The sequence below is a fragment of the Scyliorhinus canicula genome, chromosome 10 (genome assembly GCF_902713615.1).
Source record: "Scyliorhinus canicula chromosome 10, sScyCan1.1, whole genome shotgun sequence".
NCBI classification, from domain to species: domain Eukaryota; kingdom Metazoa; phylum Chordata; class Chondrichthyes; order Carcharhiniformes; family Scyliorhinidae; genus Scyliorhinus; species Scyliorhinus canicula.
In genome coordinates this window covers 57,220,489-57,239,220 of record NC_052155.1, presented here as the reverse complement: position 1 = coordinate 57,239,220, position 18,732 = coordinate 57,220,489, and the positions used below count along the sequence as shown (strand labels likewise).

Below are 18,732 nucleotides of genomic sequence, written 5' to 3'. Positions count from 1 at the left end.
CGGCGGCCATGTCGTGCAACATGGCGTCGGCCGCGCGCGGATCCGGATTGTCAAATAGTGCCCCCCTTTGGCCAGGCTCGCCACCCCAGCCCACCTCCCACCAGCCCCCCCAAAGCTCATCCTGTCCACGGATCGTCTCCTTCTTTCTCCACTCCCCCACCCTCACGGCTGTGGCGGCGCTGGACTTAAGTCTCCCTTCAAATGGAAGTAGAAAGTCACTGGGCACAATTTTTGAAGGAGAGGATATTCCTGGTGGCTTGGCCTATATTTAGGCCACAAATCAGTATCACAAAAACAAAACTGGCCATTATTACTTTGCTTTTGGAAGCTTGCGGTGTATAAACATATCGGACGGGATTCTCCGATCCCCCGCTGGGCCGGAGAATCGCCAGGAGGGCGGCGTGAATCCCGCCCACCGCCGGATTCTCCGGTGCCGGTTTTTAGGCAGGGGTGGGAATCGCACCACGTCTGTTGCCAGCGGCCCTCCCGCCGATCTCCAGCCCCCAATGGGCCAAGTGGCCGCCTGTTTTCGGCGCTTCCGCCGGCGTAAAATACCACAAGTCCGTACCGGCGGAACCTGGCTCTGCGGGCGGTCTGCAGAGTCGGTGGGGGTGGGGGCAAGGGGATCTGGCCGCGGGGGGACCCCACAGTGGCCTGGCCTGCAATCGGGGTCCACAGAACCACGGGCAGCCCGGTGCCGTGGGGGCACTCTTTCCCTCCGCGCCGGCCGGTGCAACAGTCCGCCATGGCCGGCGGGGGGGGAGCAAGAGGATCTGGCCCCGGGGGACCACCACGGTGGCCTGGCCTGAGATCGGGGTCCACCGATCCGCATGGGGGCATTCTTTCCCTCCGCGCCGGCCGGTGTAACAGTCCGCCATGGCCGGCGGGGGGGCAAGAGGATCTGGTGGCCTGGCCTGCGATCGGGGTCCACCGATCCGTATAGGGGCATTCTTTCCCTCCGCACCGGCCGGTGTAACAGTCCGCCATGGCCGGCGGGGGGGGGGAGCAAGAGGGTCTGGCCCCGGGGGACCACCACGGTGGCCTGGCCTGAGATCGGGGGCCACCGATCCGCATGGGGGCATTCTTTCCCTCCGTACCGGCCGGTGTAACAGTCTGCCATGGCCGGCAGGGGGCAAGAGGATCTGGTGGCCTGGCCTGCGATCGGGGTCCACCGATCCACGTGGGGGCATTCTTTCCCTCCGCGCCGGCCGGTGTAACGGTCCGCCATGGCTGGCGCGGAGAAGGACCCCCCCCCCCACACATGCACTGGGATGACGCCAGCACACGCTCGCGCTCCCGCGCATGCACCAACTCGCACCGGCCGACGGAGGCCCTTCGGCACCGGCCTAGCCTCTGAAGGTGCAGAGGATTCCACACCTTCCGGGCAGCCCAATGCCAGAGTGGTTCACGCCACTCCTCAGCGCCGCTATGGCCCATCCCACTGATTAGGGGAGAATCCCACCCAACATGTTTGCAATATTGCACAAGTACTTAATTGGTTACAAAGACTTCAAGATGTCCCATAGTGCATGAAAAGTGTCACAAAGGCAAATCTTTCAGTGCCATGTCCAGAGAATGAAAAAAAAGTAATCTTAACCAACATCAATAAGTGGCAGATAAAACATGTGACGCCACTGCCCTAAAGGTACTGGGCTCAATTTTGCATTGCAAACCATTGTGAAAAAACAACCTCAGACTGCTTACCTTTAGAATAATCAATTCCATATCAAGTATTTCAGTTTCTGTACATGCACCGTCTGTGACATATGCAAACTCATTCAACTTCGGAGGGTAGATTTCCTGAAAGGAAAGGAAAGGATAGAAATGTAAAGTCAAACAGGGTTTGCCAAACAAGATAAATATAGCAAGAAGTCTTACAACACCAGGTTAAAGTCCAACACGTTAGTTTCAAACACTAGCTTTCGGAGCACTGCTCCTTCCTCAGGAAGCCTATTATAATCATGCAGGTGCAATAAGGGCAGAGCTTAACCCTTAGAGAAGGCTTTGTGCATCCTGAGTTAGTTTTCGCCTATTTGACTGTAAAGAAAATTAGCAACATTACTCGAAATACTTTTAGCCACCACGTTGACCAAATTCGAAGAACTTAGCAACTTGCATTTTACATTAAAGTGATGGCAGTAAAACTGTAGCCCATTAAAACTTGTTTAACAACATACTTTCAAAATGGAGGGCGATACATTTACTGTACACAACACGTATCCTCCCCACCAGCCAGTGGGTGTGTGTTTACCTCCAGCTTTGCAGCAATGAAGAGTGAGGAGATGCCTATGAGTTGCAGCTTGCTTTTATGAATATTTTCTTGAGTAAACATGAACCGATCAAAAAAGTCCTGAGCAAGGTAAAAGGTTTCTCGATGGAGCGTGTACACCTCACAAACCTGAAAGATACGAGTTAGTAAACAAAATGATCTTTTAAAAATGTTTTTTACATCAAACCTTGCTGGCGAGACAAAGATTTATTGCTCATCCCTAATTGCCCTCAAAGATGCGGCCAGACTCTCCTGCTTGGGATGGCCATTGCCCTGCACTTTAGTGATGCAAATACTACTCATCAGCTCAAGCAAGCCCGGGTGTTGTACAAGTCCTGGCTGCATGCAGCCACAGTGTTTGCTTCTTAGCAAATATGACAGTATAGTGGTTAGCATTGTTGCCTCAAGGCACTGAGGACCCAGGCTTGATCCTGGCTCCGGGTCACTGTCCGTGAGGAGTTTGCACATTTTCTCACTTTATTTTTTTCCAATAAAGGGCCAATTTAGCACGGCCAATCCACCTAAGCTGCACATCTTTGTTTGTGGGGGTGAGACCCACGCAGACACGGGCAATATGTACAGACAGTGACCCGGGGCTGGGAACGAACCCGGGTCTTCAGCGGCGTGAGGCAGGAGTGCTCACCACTGCGTCACCATGCTGCCCCAATCTCCTGGTGTCTGTGTGTGTCTCACCCCCACAACCCAAAGATGCATTGTAGGTGGATTGGCCGAGCTAAACTGTCCCTCAATTGGGATAATAAAGGAATGGAGTACTTTAATTTTTTTTTTTAAAAAAGCAAATATGACAGTTGATTGCAGTACTACGGGAGTACTGCACTGTCAGAGGGGCCACCTTTTGGACGAGACATTAAAATGGGGTCTCTTCTGCTTTCTCCAGTGGGTGCAAAATATCTCATGGCACTATTTTGAAGCCATGATGTGGAGATGCCGGCGCTGGACTGAGGTGAGCACAGTGAGAAGTCTTACAACACCAGGTTAAAGCCCAACAGGTTTGTTTCAAATCACTAGCTTTCAGAGCACTGCTCCTTCCTCAGATGAACATTCACCCGAGGAAGGAGCCGTGCTCCAAAAGCTAGTGATTTGAAACAAACCTGTTCGACTTTAACCTGGTGTGCAAGACTTCTTCCTATTTTGAAGAGCAGAGGAGTTGCCTCCTGGCCAATATCCACCTTTAATAACACAACCCTTTCCCCACAGATTTTCTAATCATCATCAGATTGCAGTTTATGGAAACATAGATTTACAGTGCAAAAGGAGGCCATTCGGCCCATCATGTCTGCACCAGCCCTTGTAATGAGCACCCTACCCAAGGCCACACCTTCACCCTATCCCCGGAACCCCACATAACCTTTTTGAACACCAAGAGCAATTCAGCATGGCCAATCCACCTAACCTGCACATCTTTGGACTGTGGGAGGAAACCGGAGCACCCGGAGGAAACCCACGCAGACATGGGGGGAAAACGTGCACATTTCACACAGACAGTGACCCAAGCCGAGAATCGAACCTGGGACCCTGGAGCCGTGAAGCAACTATGCTAACCATGCTAATATGAACTAACATGCTGCCACGTTTATATAATACTGGTCACATTTCAAAAAGTACTCCATTGGCTGGCACTTTGTGATGTCTGATAGCCATCAAAAGGACAACACAAGTCTTTTATTTAACTGTAGTGCACAGAAAAGCATTTTCTTTTTTGTTTTATAAATTTAGAGTACCCAATTCATTTTTTCCCAATTAAGGGGCAATTTAGCGTGTCCAATCCACCTACCCTGCACATCTTTGGATTGAGAGGGTGAAACCCACACAAACACGGGGAGAATGTGCAAACTCCACAAGGACAGTGACCCAGAGCTGGATTGAATCTGGGACCTCGGTGCGGTGAGGCAGCTGTGCAAACCATTGCGTCACCCGTGCTGCCCGAGAAAAGCATTTTCAAGAGTGGTTTCATTTAAAGCATCACCCAGATCATTCAAACCAGTGAAACTTGAGCCCTTAAATCTGAGCCTTGTTAAAACAAAGGTAATAATACACATCTATTCAAAATTACTTGGGTTTTTAAACAGAGTAAAATGCTGAATATTTCTGGTAAAAGATCAAGTGACAATCCAAAACTTCTGCATATAAAAGGATTGTAATGATGACTAACCTCTATCAGCCAATCCAGTAAAATAGCTCTCATTTTTGGCTGCAATGATGGGTGTAGCGAGAGAACATTTCTGTCGTGGGTATACTTGATTTCTTTTTTCAACATATTAGACCACACATCTTCAGAGTTTCCCCAGCTAAGAGTAAAAACATTTTAAATAAGTCATGAAAACATCAGATGACATATTAGCCTTGGTAGGATAGCATTGGATTTGGGAGCCAATATCTCAAGTCTAAAGAAGCTTTTGACAGCTAATTTCCCCTCCCCTGCTCCCACTATTCTCTATGTTTTGTACGTTAAAGATGCTTCCCTTCTTCGCCCTCACCCCACCACTTGCCTTGTATCTGCAACAAACCCCGTCCCAACCCTTTGTCAATAAAAATTCTGCCGACTTCCGGTTGCGGCTATGCCTGGGTAGGTCGCACGGTCGGTAGCTCCCACCGATAACGGACTTTCGGGCCCTTTTAAGGAGCTCCAGCAGCTTTTGGGCAACGATTCGCGGTGTGGGAAGGAAGCAGTCGGCGGACGGGGATCAGGCAGCGTGGGCCCAGTGGTCTCGGGAACAGCAGGAGTTTTTAAGAAGCTGCTTTGCTGACTTGAAGGCGGAGATGCTGGTCCCTATGAAAGCGTCGATTGAAAGGTTGGCGGAGACCCAGAAGACGACGATCAAGGAGGTGCAGCAGAAGGCCTCTGACAATGAGGGCGAGATTCTGGGCCTGGCGGTCAGAGTGGAAGCCCATGAGGCGCTGCACAAAATATGGCAGGAGAAGCTGGAGGACCTGGATAACAGGTCGAGGAGGCAGAACCTGCGGATTCTGGGTCTCCCTGAAGGCGTGGAGGGGTCGATGCTGGGGCGTATGTGGCCACGATGCCGAGTACGCTGATGGGCACGGGGGCCTTCCTGAGGCCCCTGGAACTGGATGGAGTGCACAGAGTCCTGGCCAGGAGGCCGTGGGCGAACAAGCCGCCGAGGGCGATGGTGGTGTGGTTTCACCGACAGTGAGTGTGTCCTGCGATGGGCGAAGAAGGAGCGGAGCAGCTGGTGGGAGAATACCAAGATCAGTATTTATCAGGACTTGAGTGCAGAGCTGGCCAAGAAGCAGGCAGGATTCAACCGGGCTACGGCGATCCTCCACAGGAAGGGCATGAAGTTCGGGCTGTTACAGCCGGCGAGGCTTGGGTCACATACCAGGACCAACACCACTGTTTGATACGCCGGATGAGGCGTGGACTTTCATCAAAAACAAGAAGTTGTACTCGAATTAATGGTTTGCAGTATGTTATGGGGGATGTTGGTGCGGGAGGGGGCGATGTTTGTTTGGGTGGGGTTTTTCCCCGCGTTTTCTTGGGACTGTGGGCCCGTGGCCTGGGGCCCTCAGGGATTGGGGTGAGGTCGCAGTTGAGAGGAGCTGCGCCACAGGGGCTGGGGTCGGCCCAGGCAGGGAGCGCGGCTTTTCCCCGCAAAATGGTGGGGACGGTACCCGAAGCGGGGGGCAGGGCGGTATTGTGTTCAATGTCTGCATTGGTTTATATGGGGTGGGGGTGGGGACTTTCTTTACCCCACTTTGGTGGGAGGAGGGCTGGAGATTTGGATGGGAAATCCAAAGGGGGATTGGAGGCAGAGGCGGGAGCGGCCGGGGTCAGCACAAGTCAGCTGACTTACAGGAGTGCAACAGGGGGGGGGGGGGTTTAGGGGGGTTAAGTAGTTGCTTGGCCGAGGCAAGTGGTGGTGGGGGGGGAACTGGGTTGCTGCTGTGCTGACTGAGGGGAGTTGATGGTAAGAAGGAGAGTCGGGGCGGGGAGCCTCGCCTGGGGGCTGGAGAGTACTGGAGGCGCAGGCACGTGGCTGGCCTAAAAAGGGAGATGGTTAGGCCCGGGGTGGTAGCCCCCCCGATCCGGCTGATCACGTGGAACGTGAGAGGCTTGATTGGGCCGGTCAAGAGGGCCCGGGTGTTTTCGCACTTAAAGGGGCTGAAGGCAGACATAGCCATGCTACAGGAAACACACCTGAAGATCGCAGATCAAACCAGGCTGAGGAAAGGATGGGTGGGACAGGTTAGCAACCATGAAAGACTCAGGGTTGGATGCGAAAAACATGGTGGGGGGGGGAGAAGGGAAGAGAGACTTCAATACGGTTCTGGACCCAGCACTGGACCGGTCTAGATCGAGGTCGGGTAAGAGGCCAGCAGCGGCTAAGGTCCTGAGGGGGTTCATGGGCCAGATTTTTGGGGGGGTGGAGCTGGAGCTCCAGGTGGAGCTGGAGATGGGGGAGGAGAGAGGCCAGCACCCACTGTGGCGCATGGACGTGGGACTACTGGCGGACAAGGAGGTCTGTGGGCGGGTCCGGGGGTGCATCCAAAGATATGTGGAGGCCAATGATAATGGGGAGGTGTCAGTGAGTGTGGCCTGGGAGGCGCCGAAGGCAGTGGTCAGGGGGGAGTTAATCTTAATCAGGGCCCACAGGGAGAAGAGGGAGAGGATTTAGGGCAGCACGGTGGTTAGCATAAATGCTTCACAGCTCCAGGGTCCCTGGTTCGATTCCCGGCTGGGTCACTGTCTGTGTGGAGTCTGCACGTCCTCCCAGTGTGTGCGTGGGTTTCCTCCGGGTGCTCCGGTTTCCTCCCACAGTCCAAAGATGTGCGGGTTAGGGGGATTGGCCATGCTAAATTGCCCGTAGTGTCCTAAAAAAAAAAGTAAGGTTAAGGGGGGGGGGTTGTTGGGTTACGGGTATAGGGTGGATGCGTGGGTTTGAGTAGGATGATCATTGCTCGGCACAACATCGAGGGCCGAAGGGCCTGTTCTGTGCTGTACTGTTCTATGTTCTAGGATGGAGAGGGAGAGATTGGTGGGGGAGATACTGAGGGTGGATAGAGGTATGCAGAATCCCCCGAGGAGGGGTTGCTGAAGGAGCGCCGGAGCCTCCAAACGGAATTTGACTTGCTAACCACGGGGAAGGCTGAGGCCCAGAAGGTACAGGGAGCAGTGTATGAGTGTGGGGAGAAGGCAAGTCGGATGTTGGCGCATCAGCTGCGGAAGAGGGAGGCGGCTAGGGAGATTGGGGGAATTAGGGATTGGGGGGACACGGTGCAGAGTCCAGCTAAAATAAACGAGGTTAAGATGCGACAGTTCCTGGACCAACTGAGGTTTCCAAAGGTGGAGGAAGGGCGGATTGGGGGCTCCAATTGAGATAGAGAAGCTAGTTAAGGGGTTGGGGAGTATGCAGGCGGGCAAGGCCCCGGGGCCGGATGGGTTCCCAGTTGAGTTCTATGGAAAGTTCGCAGAGCTGTTGGGCCCGCTGTTGCTGAGAACCTTTAACGAAGCTAAGGAAAAGGGAATCCTTCCCCCGACGATGTCGCAGGCTTTGATCTCGCTTATCCTCAATCGCGATAAGGACCTGTTGCAATGCGGCTCCTATAGGCCAGTTTTGCTTCTCAATGTGGATGCCAAGCTGTTGGCCACTAGGATTGAGGATTGTATCCCAGGAGTGATTCACGAGGATCAGACAGGGTTTGTGAAGGGCAGGCAGCTGAATGCAAATGTGCGAAGGCTCGTGAATGTAATCGTGATGCCCTCCCGGGGGGGGGGGGGGGGGGGGGGGGGGGGGGGGGGGGGGGGGAACGACGGCATAGGAGTGGTAGCGGCAATGGACGCGGAGAAGGCCTTTGATCGGGTGGAGTGGGAGTACCTGCGGGAGGTATTAGGCAGATTTGGGTTCGATGAGGAATTCATAGGGTTGGTCAAATTGTTGTACCAGGCCTCAGAAGAGTGTTTCGACGAGCCGGCTGCGGTCAGAGTATTTCAGGTTATATCGTGGAACGAGGCAGTGGTGCCCTTTGTCCCCCCTGCTGTTTGCCCTGGCGATTGAGCCACTGGCCATGGCATTGAGGGAGTCCAGAAACTGGAGGGGGTTGGTGAGCATTGTGTCTCACTATATGCGGATGACCTGCTTCTGTACATTGTGGATCCGGTGGAGGGGATGGGGGAGGTCATGCAGATTCGTAGGGATTTTGGAGACTTCTCGGGACACAAGCAAAATGTGGGGTAAAACGAATGCAGAGGTTGGGGGAGCTACCGCTCAAGATGGTGGAGAGGAGCTTTCAGTACTTGGATATCCAGGTGGCCAAGAGTTGGGGTGTCTTGCACAAGCTCAATTTAGCGCGGCTGGTGGATCAGATGGAGGAGAACTTTAGGAAGTGGGACATGTTGCCACTCTCCCTGGCGGGCAGGGTGCAGTCCATAAAGGTGACGGTCCTCCCTAGGTTCCTGTTCGTCTTCCAGTGCCTTCCCATCCTCATCCCCGAGCCCTTCTTTAAGCGGGTAAACAGGAGTATTACGGGATTTGCGTGGGCAAATAAGACCCCGCAAGTTAAGAGACTGTTTTTGGAAAGGGGGGGGGGAGAAAGAAAGAGAATTGAACCGTTCTACTGGCCTGCCGTGGTCTGCTTTCAAAGCCAGGGATGTAGCCCTGTGCTAAACCAGCCTGCAGTGTTAATGCAAGCCTACTTGTGACAGTAAAGGTAACTTTATTTGGAAAGAGGCCAGAAAGAAAGAAAGAAAGAAAGAAAGAAAGAATGAATGAATGAAATCCAATCCAATCTTCCTATTCTGGGAGAAAAGGTGCTTCACCTGTACACAGCACTTCCAGTCACAAACCCACAGCACAAATCTGTATGTTGCAAATAAAATTTTGTTTAAAAAAAATCCGTATGTTGCCACACAAAATGGGTGGCAAATAAGATGCTTGGAAAATAAAACAAGACTTCAGTTGCATTAGGATTTAAACTTCACATCTATACTTCCCACACAGCTCACATGTACACTTGGGTGAGCAAACATTACAATAAATACTTGACAGATGGACATTCAAATACTGCATTCAATCTGCATCAAGGTACTCACCTGAGAGGTGGTAGCGGTGATTTGGTTAGGAACAAGTTTTTAAACCTATATTGTGTGAATCTGGAGAAGTCTTCAGTGATATCAGTTTCTTTATGTGGCGTGGGGATAAGAATACAAGGACTAACTCCTCCAGGTACTATGGGTGTCCAGCAACTCTGCAAAAGGGAATTAAAACAAGTCACTGTCTGAATTAAAGATTGATTTGAACTCTGACCAGATGACAACACCCATATAGAAGTAAACTTGACTTCCATACAGACTTGAGAAAGTTCTCCCTCTGCAGGTCTCAGTAGAAGGCACAACAATGTCAATTTATAAAGGCAAATGATACTGCAGTACTAATATTCCCCTCCTTGGTAAAACGATTTGAGACGCCAGATTAAAAATAAATTGAACAGCAAAAACTAACCCAAAATGTTTAGTTTACTGCAAATCAGGGTTAGAACATCAAAGCCTTTTTTGAAAAAAAAGTTACTGTAGAATAACGTCAGCAAAGCTACAAGCAATTCAGGATCCTCCTAATATTGATGGACAGAAAGAACACTGAAAATAAAGTTTTTTTTAATGTGGGCTTCACTGGCTCAACCAGCGTTTGCTGCTCAGTTTGAATTGCTTTCGAGAAGATTGTGGTGGAGAGCTGCCTTCTTGACCGCTACAGTCCATATGGTGTAGACTCAAAAAGTAAGTGGTGCAGCATTACTAAATCCAGGATTTGACTGAAGCAGCAGCAGCGGTCTGGATTGAAGAAACCCCTTGCGTTTATAAAATAAAAAGAATGCCCCCTCCCCTTATCCATGGCCAGAATTTCGGTAGCAGTTTCAAGCAGATTCCACTGCCTTTTTTTTTTGAAACACGTTTGCGAGGGAAAACTTCCCGCGTTTATTCATTTCCGACTTAATTTAACATGTAAACGAAGACATTCAACCCCCCCCGATTTCACAGTTTCATACAGCTTTCACACGGAATCTCCTTCAGTGAAGAGTGCATCATTTTACAGACTTTTACTGAGCAGGAAAGTCCGCCAGGAGAACCCTTGGGACGAGGGGGGAGGGTGGGGGTGAGGGAGGACAGGTTTCGAACGAAACGCCGGCTTTTCATAAATACCCCGTCTTAAATTATAACCATAATTTGACAGGATAGTCATTTTGGGAATAGATTCGATTCTACATTCCCTGGACAGCGCAATATGGCAAAACCCTTCGCAATACAGCACCCAGTCTGAATCAACGAGTTCAAAAGTCATCCCAGCTGCAAACACGAAAAGGACACTTAAAAAAAATATATATATCTTTCTATAAATTGTCCGGCTTCTCGATTTTCATTTTAAACCGTAGCGAACTTAAAATGGAAAATAAAAAAGCCAGAGTTCATACAAGGCGGGCGCGCCAGCCACAAGCACCTCCCACAAGAAACAGGAACCGGCTGTGTGACAGCGCGCAAACTCTGTGAGCAGCAAGGACACTTCATTCATTCATTCATTCACCAAATACTGCCTTGCTCATCTTCCGTATTCAAGGCTCGTTTTCAAGTCACCTTGGCATCACCCGCTGCCCAATTTTTAAAACTCGAAACAGAATCGGAGGGAATATATACAAATTGACAAATTAAATAATAGCAAATTACACAGACACGTGTATCGGTGTCTTGCATTGGACACTGCCACACTTTGCTTATCCACCAAGCCAAGTTACCTGCCTGTACATACACATATAACCTATCTTATATCTAGCTAAATGATTCTTAATATCACGATCGACAGCACCATACTGCTCGTGGGATCGCCTACCTGTATCTGAAACTGTCGCCTTCTCTTGCTCACTTCTGTCTCGTGGTTATGATCACTGCATTCCTGAAATATATAAATTGCCGCTGCATTAACCAGTAACCAGAATAAATTGGGCTGAAAATATTGGTAATAACTTTACATTGCTCACTTCAGGTTTCCTTTTCTTTGACTGGATGGTGTCATCCTTTTGTTCCTCAGATTTTACTTGCTTGGCTTGCAAACGATCACTGTTACAAAACGCACAAATTTGCTTTTAAGTACAGTCGCTCTTCAATATCTCCAGATGCATGAATTACAAAGTAAAGGAACATTTCTCACCTGCGCCTCGACATCTTCTTTAATTGTGCAAATCCTTCAAAATATAAATTGTGAAATATTATATACACTCCTGATACGGTTAACGAGGCACATTGATGAAAATAAGCCACATAACATTGGCCGCCTGCCAAGCTCCCTAGACCCAAGTGTCATTTTTTTAAAAATCCACAAGATATTGATTAAATTTCAATTTCAATGAAAAGCAGCATTTTGACCAAGCCGATATATATAGTTGGGGACTACCATGGGTGCACGAGCAACACATTTCAACTTTTTAGGTTATATTTCATAAAAAGCGCCACCCCGCAACAAAGTTCTATTTCTACCAATGCCCTTTATATTTTTCCTCATTGAGGTGGATGTTAAGATATTGAAAGTATATTGGTTGCAGTTTCAAAGTTATTTTATCTCCCACCCGGTTCCGCGCCAATTTACACAGAGCGGGTAAAGCCTGGATTGGACACTTTCTCACTTCTCTCCCCCCAGCCGCCAAACCAGTAAAACACTGATCTTTCACAAAGAACACTCAATCTCAAACTCACTAACGTCCTTTAGAGGATGCACGTATAACTATCTCCAACTTAAATATAATTTTATAGATATACACAGAGAGAACCGGTGTATAAAATGGGTGCAGTTTATGTGCACTAACCGGCGCTAGTTTCCACTAACAGAATTTTTAAAAACTGTCCTGCGCATCGATCCACACATTTCCTTTCCTCCTGCAGAATATTAACATTATAAATATATTGAGACTATAAGTCCCGAGATGCTGTGTCCCACTGCTGTCCTTACCCCAGTAGCTGCCCAGAAATAGCTCAGCTGGCGCCGGCGCCAACAGTTTTAACAAGGCAGCGAACCAAATGCGCATGTGCACACTGTCACTCAGGTGAACACAAATCTAACCTTTTTTTTCCTAACAGCACTATTCATTGATGCGATTCAATTAAAATACCTTTGCCAATCCAAAACATGGTTCGCTTTGGTAAATTTCATTTTTGAAATGTTTTAATTTGCTCAGATTGCCTGCTCGTTTTAAATAAACGCCACCCACCGCCAAAGTCCCTCCTTCGGGGAGGAGATTTAAAAGCCACCAATAGCTACAACAAACCGGTCCTGCAACGTGATTTGGCTCCAAATGTAAACAGAAATTCATGCAGATTGTCGGAAGTAGATTTCAACCTATGGTTTTAATCTGTAACGTTGCATGTAACTTGTAAATATTATTTTAAAATGCCCCTGAAATAACCGTGTTGAATTTCAGTAGGCACTTCTCTTGCTGACATCCGATGCTAAAAGAAAAGTGACGTCCGTGGAATTGCCCCATCATCTTAAATGTTTAATAAGAGATGTGTAGTGGTGTTTCTCAGTCTTTAATTATAACCCTGCTTTGCCAGGACCATATGCTGAAGGATGCAATAATGCTTGGGGCAACCGCCCCAGAAATGCAATGGGAGGAAGGACATTTCAGCCACAGTGAACTGAGGGGAGGGGAATTGTATAGCACCCCTTTGGGCTGTATGTCTCACACTGAATTCGGCCCATCGAGTCTGCACCGACCCTACAAAAGAGCGCTTTACCTTGGCCACTCTCCTGTCCTATCACCATAACCCTGCTCATTGACATGGCCAATCCACCTAACCTGCACATCTTTGGACTGTGGGAGGAAACCGGAGCACCCGGAGGAAACCCACGCAGACACGGGGAGAACGTGCAGACTCCGCACAGCCAATCACCCAAAGCTGGAATCGAACCGGGTCTCTGTCTGTGAGGCAACAATGCTAACCACTGTGCCACTGAGCTGGACAGCAGCGGATTGGCATTCAAGGAGGACGTATTTCAAAGGCTGCAAGGTGGTTGTGGAACAAGGAAGAAAAATGCACCATTGTCATAATAACAGATTATGAAATGTGATTGGGGCCATTTCAGTGCTGTGATTGGAGTGGAAGCCTAATTTTAGAGGTTCAAAAATGGATTGAAGGAAAGATGATATGGGAGGTGTGAACATGTTCAAAGACCTTATAGTAGGAAGGGTGGTTGGAGATGTATACTTTGAAAGAACCAAAAGTGCAGAAAGTTTTTTTGAGGATAGGTTCTGACCAATATTTCCACAGACTGGGGAACAGTACCATTGGAGAAGGAACCATTTACAATGCCAATACAGTGCCTCAGTACCTCAACCCTAAGACATTTAGCAAAGTTATTTTAATGTTGCAATATATATGCATTGGCGAATGTAATTCTTTATTCCCTGGAAGTATGAACCAAATGTAGAAAGTTCATCTCTCTGGAGACAGCTCTATTCAGCTTTAGGTAAGTACTGGTTTGCTCATTTTAAGGGTTATAGTGGGCAATAATTGATTTCATTGCCCGTGGTTAATTTACATATTTTGTACTGAAATACTGTCTAATTTTACTTAATTGTTTATTATAAATAATTTTTTACATGCCTTGTAGATATTCAGAATATATTACTGTCAAGGGTTTATTTGCTGAAGAGTTTAAATAATTTTGTCATTGCAGGGAAAATCCTTTCTTGGGCTCTCCTGAATCTTTACATTGAATATTTAGCTGAAAACCCTTCACCAAAGCCTGTGTTGATTCAGAAAAGACAGAGAAACTACTAATCAAGTTTGTACTGTCTGACAACGCCAGAAAACAAAATGGAACCATTCCTTGTTTCTTTGTTAACCTCACAAAGGCCTTTGATACGACCAGCAAAAAAACCCACCAGAAATGACTGGTCAAAGTTAGATATCACACACACACAGACAACCCCCCCCCCCCCCCCCCCCCCCCCCCCCCTTCACAAAATCCAGAAAATCAATCTACAAGTGGCAGATGGTCAATATCACAAAAATGGTAACGTTTCCAACTACTTCCCTGTCTCCAGTCCAGTCAAAGAGCAATATGCTGTATCTTTCACATTGTTTAGTGCCTTTTTTTGGTTACCTACATCTTCAAGAACTTAGAAAAAGGAATGTATATTCACTTCTCCACTGCCCGAAATCCAGTACAAATCTGAAGAACTTATTCAGGAGCTTTTATTTATTAGTGAATATGTCCTTTGTGCTTACAGAAATGGCTTCCAAGTCATTGTAAACAAATCTCGGATATATCTGTGAGAAATTTGGATTATCATCCCGAGGAAGACAGAAGCTATATATCAGCCTGCTCCCTGTGAAACAAGACAACAGGCTGTCTGCACCGGGTGGGTTCGCATACCCAGGAAGCACCATGTCACATGATGTGCTCTCCAATGAGGGGGTGAATTGCAGATTGTTTAAAACCAGCAATGTTTTCAGATGGCTCCATCTGGGGTTGTAGGACTAAAAGACGGATGCAATTGGTAACAAAATTTACGATGTACAAGGAAATTGTACTAGGTTTGTGATAACTGGACCACTTACATTCATCAGAAAACTCAAGTGTGATGCTAATAAAACAGAAAGGGTGCACAGATATTCAATTCATATTATATAGATACATAAATGCAAATGGAGAGCTAACATGTAAAAAAAGAACTGAATCATTGTAAACATATTGATTAAGTCTATTTGTAGGTTTGTTCAGAATTTGAAGATGATGATGGTTTGCCGATGACAACAGCCTCTAGCTCACCTTCAAGTGAATACAAGTTATGAGTTCTCATATAATTATAAAGTTCAATTTTCAAGAAGACTATTTTCCCATGCACAGGACATTAGATATCAGTGATAGTTTAAAAATTTCCTTTTGGCTCCTTTTTCTTCAATTAACTGGATGAATCTTGCTTTAAACTATGTCTTGCTACAAACCATTTTTTGCCACTTTCTTCTTTTTTTTCAATAAACATTTTATTGAGGTTTTTTTGGCATTGTAACAGCAGCAATATAAACAATGTACATGAAAATATAAACATAGTGCAAATAACGCCTCCCTCCCCCACAGGTCCCACCATTACTTTACCCCTAATCTACGCTAACCTCCTTCTGCTGACTATTAATTCTCTGTGAAGAAGTCGATGAATGATTGCCACCTTCGGGTGAACTCTAACAGTGACCCTCTCATGGCAAACTTAATTTTCTCCAGACAGAGAAAGCTAGCCATGTCCGATAGCCAGGTCTCCGACTTTGGGGGCCTCGAGTCCCTCCATGCTAGCAAGATGGCACCGGAGCGAGGCAACTCTCTGCAAGCTCTCCCCAACAGATCCACTTTTCCATGTACTGAATGATCTGTTCAGCTGCTTGCAGGAAAATACTTTTCACTGTACCTCGGTACACGTGACAATAAACAAATCCAATCCAATCCAATCCAATATCCGCCTCCGGGCTACCAGGGAAGCAAAGGCCAGAATGTCTGCCTCTTTCTCCTCCTGGATTCCCAGATCCTGCGACACCCCAAAAATCGCCACCTCTGGACTCGGTGCCACCCTTGTATTTATACCTTGGACATGACGTCAGCAAACCCCTGCCAAAATCCCGTCCGCTTTGGACATGCCCAAAACATGTGGACATGGTTCGCTGGTCCTCCCGCACATTTTGCGCACCTATCCTCCACCCCAAAGAATCTGCTCATCCGGGCCACTGTCAAGTGAGCCCGGTGCACGACCTTGAATTGAATCAGGCTGAGCCTGGCACACGTCGCGGTCGTGTTGACTCTACTCGACGCATCTGCCCAAAGGCCCTCCTCCATCTCTCCCGCAGCTCCTCCTCCCACTTTCACTTCAGCTCCTCGGTCTGCGTCTCCTCTGATCCCATAAGCTCCTTATAAATGTCAGAAACGCTCCCCTCTCCTATTCATCCTCTCAAAACCACCCTATCCTGAATCCCCCTTAGCGACAGGAGTAGGAAGGTTGGTACCTGTCTTCGCAGAAAGTCCCGCACCTGCAGATATCGAAATTTGTTTCCCCCCGCCAATGCAAACATCTCCTCAAGCGCCCTCCTATTCAGAAAGCTCCCCTCTATAAACAAGCCCGTGCCACTTTCTTCTGACAGAATCATCAAGCTCCCATGCATCAATTATGATGCCACATTAATTTAGATGTATCTTGGTGACATTCTTGTATCTTTCGAACTGACCAACATGAGAACATTAAACGCCAAGTGGATTGTCTTAGGGAGTCTAGTATTTGACATTCAGACTAGGTGACCAGACCACTTTAGGCTCCCCTTTATTATCTTTAATATATGCCTGTAATATTTGCTCTTCTGACACCTCTGGTGTCCTGAATCTAGCTCAACAGCCTATTTAAAGTTTTACTGTGCTTCTGACTTGACATTCCTTCGACCACACTGATTGCCTAGTTCCACATCTGCACTTATTTGACCCTCCTACCACTGAAAGCTTCATCCATAACATTGTCACTTCTGGACTCCACTATTCTACTACTCTCCTGGCCAGGCTCCAATTCTTCACCAACCATAAAGTTCAGCCCATCCAAAACTTTGCTTTCTATAACCTACTTTGCAGCAAATCATTGTGACTCATTGTCCCTATTTTCCCTGATCTGCATTGGCTCACTGTTCCCTAATCCATCAAATGCAAAAATCTCAACCATGTGTTTATAAACGCTCCATTACCTAACACTTCGCTATCTCTGTGATCTCCTCCTGTTCTACAGCCTGTCCCGGAAAATCCATCCCATTCACTCCAGAATCGTATGTGTCTCCCTGTCTTTGCCTCATCAACCTTTCACAGATAGAACATGGGGCAGCACGGTAGCATGGTGGTTAGCATAAATGCTTCACAGCTACAGGGTCCCAGGTTCGATTCCCGGCTGGGTCACTGTCTGTGCGGAGTCTGCACATCCTCCCCGTGTGTGCGTGGGTTTCCTCCGGGTGCTCCGGTGCTCCGGTTTCCTCCCAAAGATGTGCGGGTTAGGTGGATTGGCCATGCTAAATTGCCCGTAGTGTCCTAAAAAGTAAGGTAATGGGGGGGTTGGGTTATGGGTATAGGGTGGATACGTGGGATTGAGAGGGTGATCATTGCTCGGCACAACATCGAGGGCCGAAGGGCCTGTTCTGTGCTGTACTGTTCTATGTTCTATGTTCTATAAGAACTAGGAGCAGGAGTAGGCCATCTGGCCCCTCGAGCCTGCTCTGCCATTCAATGAGATCATGGCTGATCTTTTGTGGACTCAGCTCCACTTTCCGGCCCGAACACCATAACCCTTAATCCCTTTATTCTTCAAAAAACTATCTATCTTTATCTTAAAAACATTTAATGAAGGAGCCTCAACTGCTTCACTGGGCAAGGAATTCCATAGATTCACAACCCTTTGGGTGAAGAAGTTCCTCCTAAACTCAGTCCTAAATCTACTTCCCCTTATTTTGAGGCAATGCCTCCTAGTTCTGCTTTCACCCACCAGTGGAAACAACCTGCCCGCATCTATCCTATCTATTCCCTTAATAATTTTATATGTTTCTATAAGATTCCCCCCCCCCCCCCGCATCCTTCTAAATTCCAACGAGTACAGTCCCAGTCTACTCAACCTCTCCTCGTAATCCAACCCCTTCAGCTCTGGGATTAACCTAGTGAGTCTCCTCTGCACACCCTCCAGCACCAGTATGTCCTTTCTCAGGTAAGGAGACCAAAACTGAACACAATACTCCAGGTGTGGCCTCACTAACACTTTATACAATTGCAGCATAACCTCCCCAGTCTTAAACTCCATCCCTCTAGCAATGAAGGACAAACTCCATTTGCCGCCTTAATCACCTGTTGCACCTGTAAACCAACTTTTTGCAACTCATGCATTAGCACACCCAGGTCTCTCTGCACAGCAGCATGTTTTAATATTTTATCATTTAAATAATAATCCCTTTTGCTATTATTCCTACCAAAATGGATAACCTCACATTTGTCAACATTGTATTCCATCTGCCAGACACTAGCCCATTCACTTAACCTATCCAAATCCCTCTGCAGACTTCCAATATCATCTGCACTTTTTGCTTTACCACTCATCTTGGTATCGTCTGCAAACTTGGACACATTGCACTTGGTCCCCAACTCCAAATCATCTCTGTAAATTGTGAACAACTGTGGGCCCAACATTGATCCCTGAGGGACACCACTTGCTACTGATTGACAACCAGAAAAACATCCATTAATCCCCACTCTTTGCTTTCTATTAATTAACCAATCCTCTATCCATGCGACTACCTTACCCTTAATGCCATGCAGCAACCTTTTGTGTGGGACCATGTCAAAAGCTTTCTGGAAATCCAGATATACATCCATTGACTCCCCGTTATCTACCGCACTGGTAAGGTCCTCAAAAAATTCCACTAAATTAGTTAGGCA

The 18,732-nt window shown here is 47.7% G+C and overlaps 1 protein-coding gene across 3 annotated transcripts in view; it reads right to left on the bottom strand.

Annotated features, from left to right (window-relative positions):
- Positions 1-18,732, bottom strand: part of ccne2 (cyclin E2) — a 37,162-nt gene that overhangs the window by 13,586 nt on the left and 4,844 nt on the right. Inside the window, exons 1-8 of one of the 3 annotated variants that reach the window (XM_038808996.1) lie at positions 12,241-12,443; positions 11,446-11,479; positions 11,276-11,354; positions 11,128-11,190; positions 9,342-9,496; positions 4,443-4,578; positions 2,252-2,398; positions 1,705-1,800 (exon numbers count right to left, since the gene is read on the bottom strand). In XM_038808996.1, the coding sequence (XP_038664924.1) occupies positions 1,705-1,800; positions 2,252-2,398; positions 4,443-4,578; positions 9,342-9,496; positions 11,128-11,190; positions 11,276-11,354; positions 11,446-11,479; positions 12,241-12,316 (786 nt within the window). In that variant the 5' untranslated portion in view covers positions 12,317-12,443. Of the gene's footprint in view, positions 1-1,704; positions 1,801-2,251; positions 2,399-4,442; positions 4,579-9,341; positions 9,497-10,554; positions 10,666-11,127; positions 11,191-11,275; positions 11,355-11,445; positions 11,480-12,240; positions 12,444-18,732 lie in introns of those variants that run through there. The other 2 variants (XM_038808997.1, XM_038808998.1) reach the window with 2 other exon arrangements.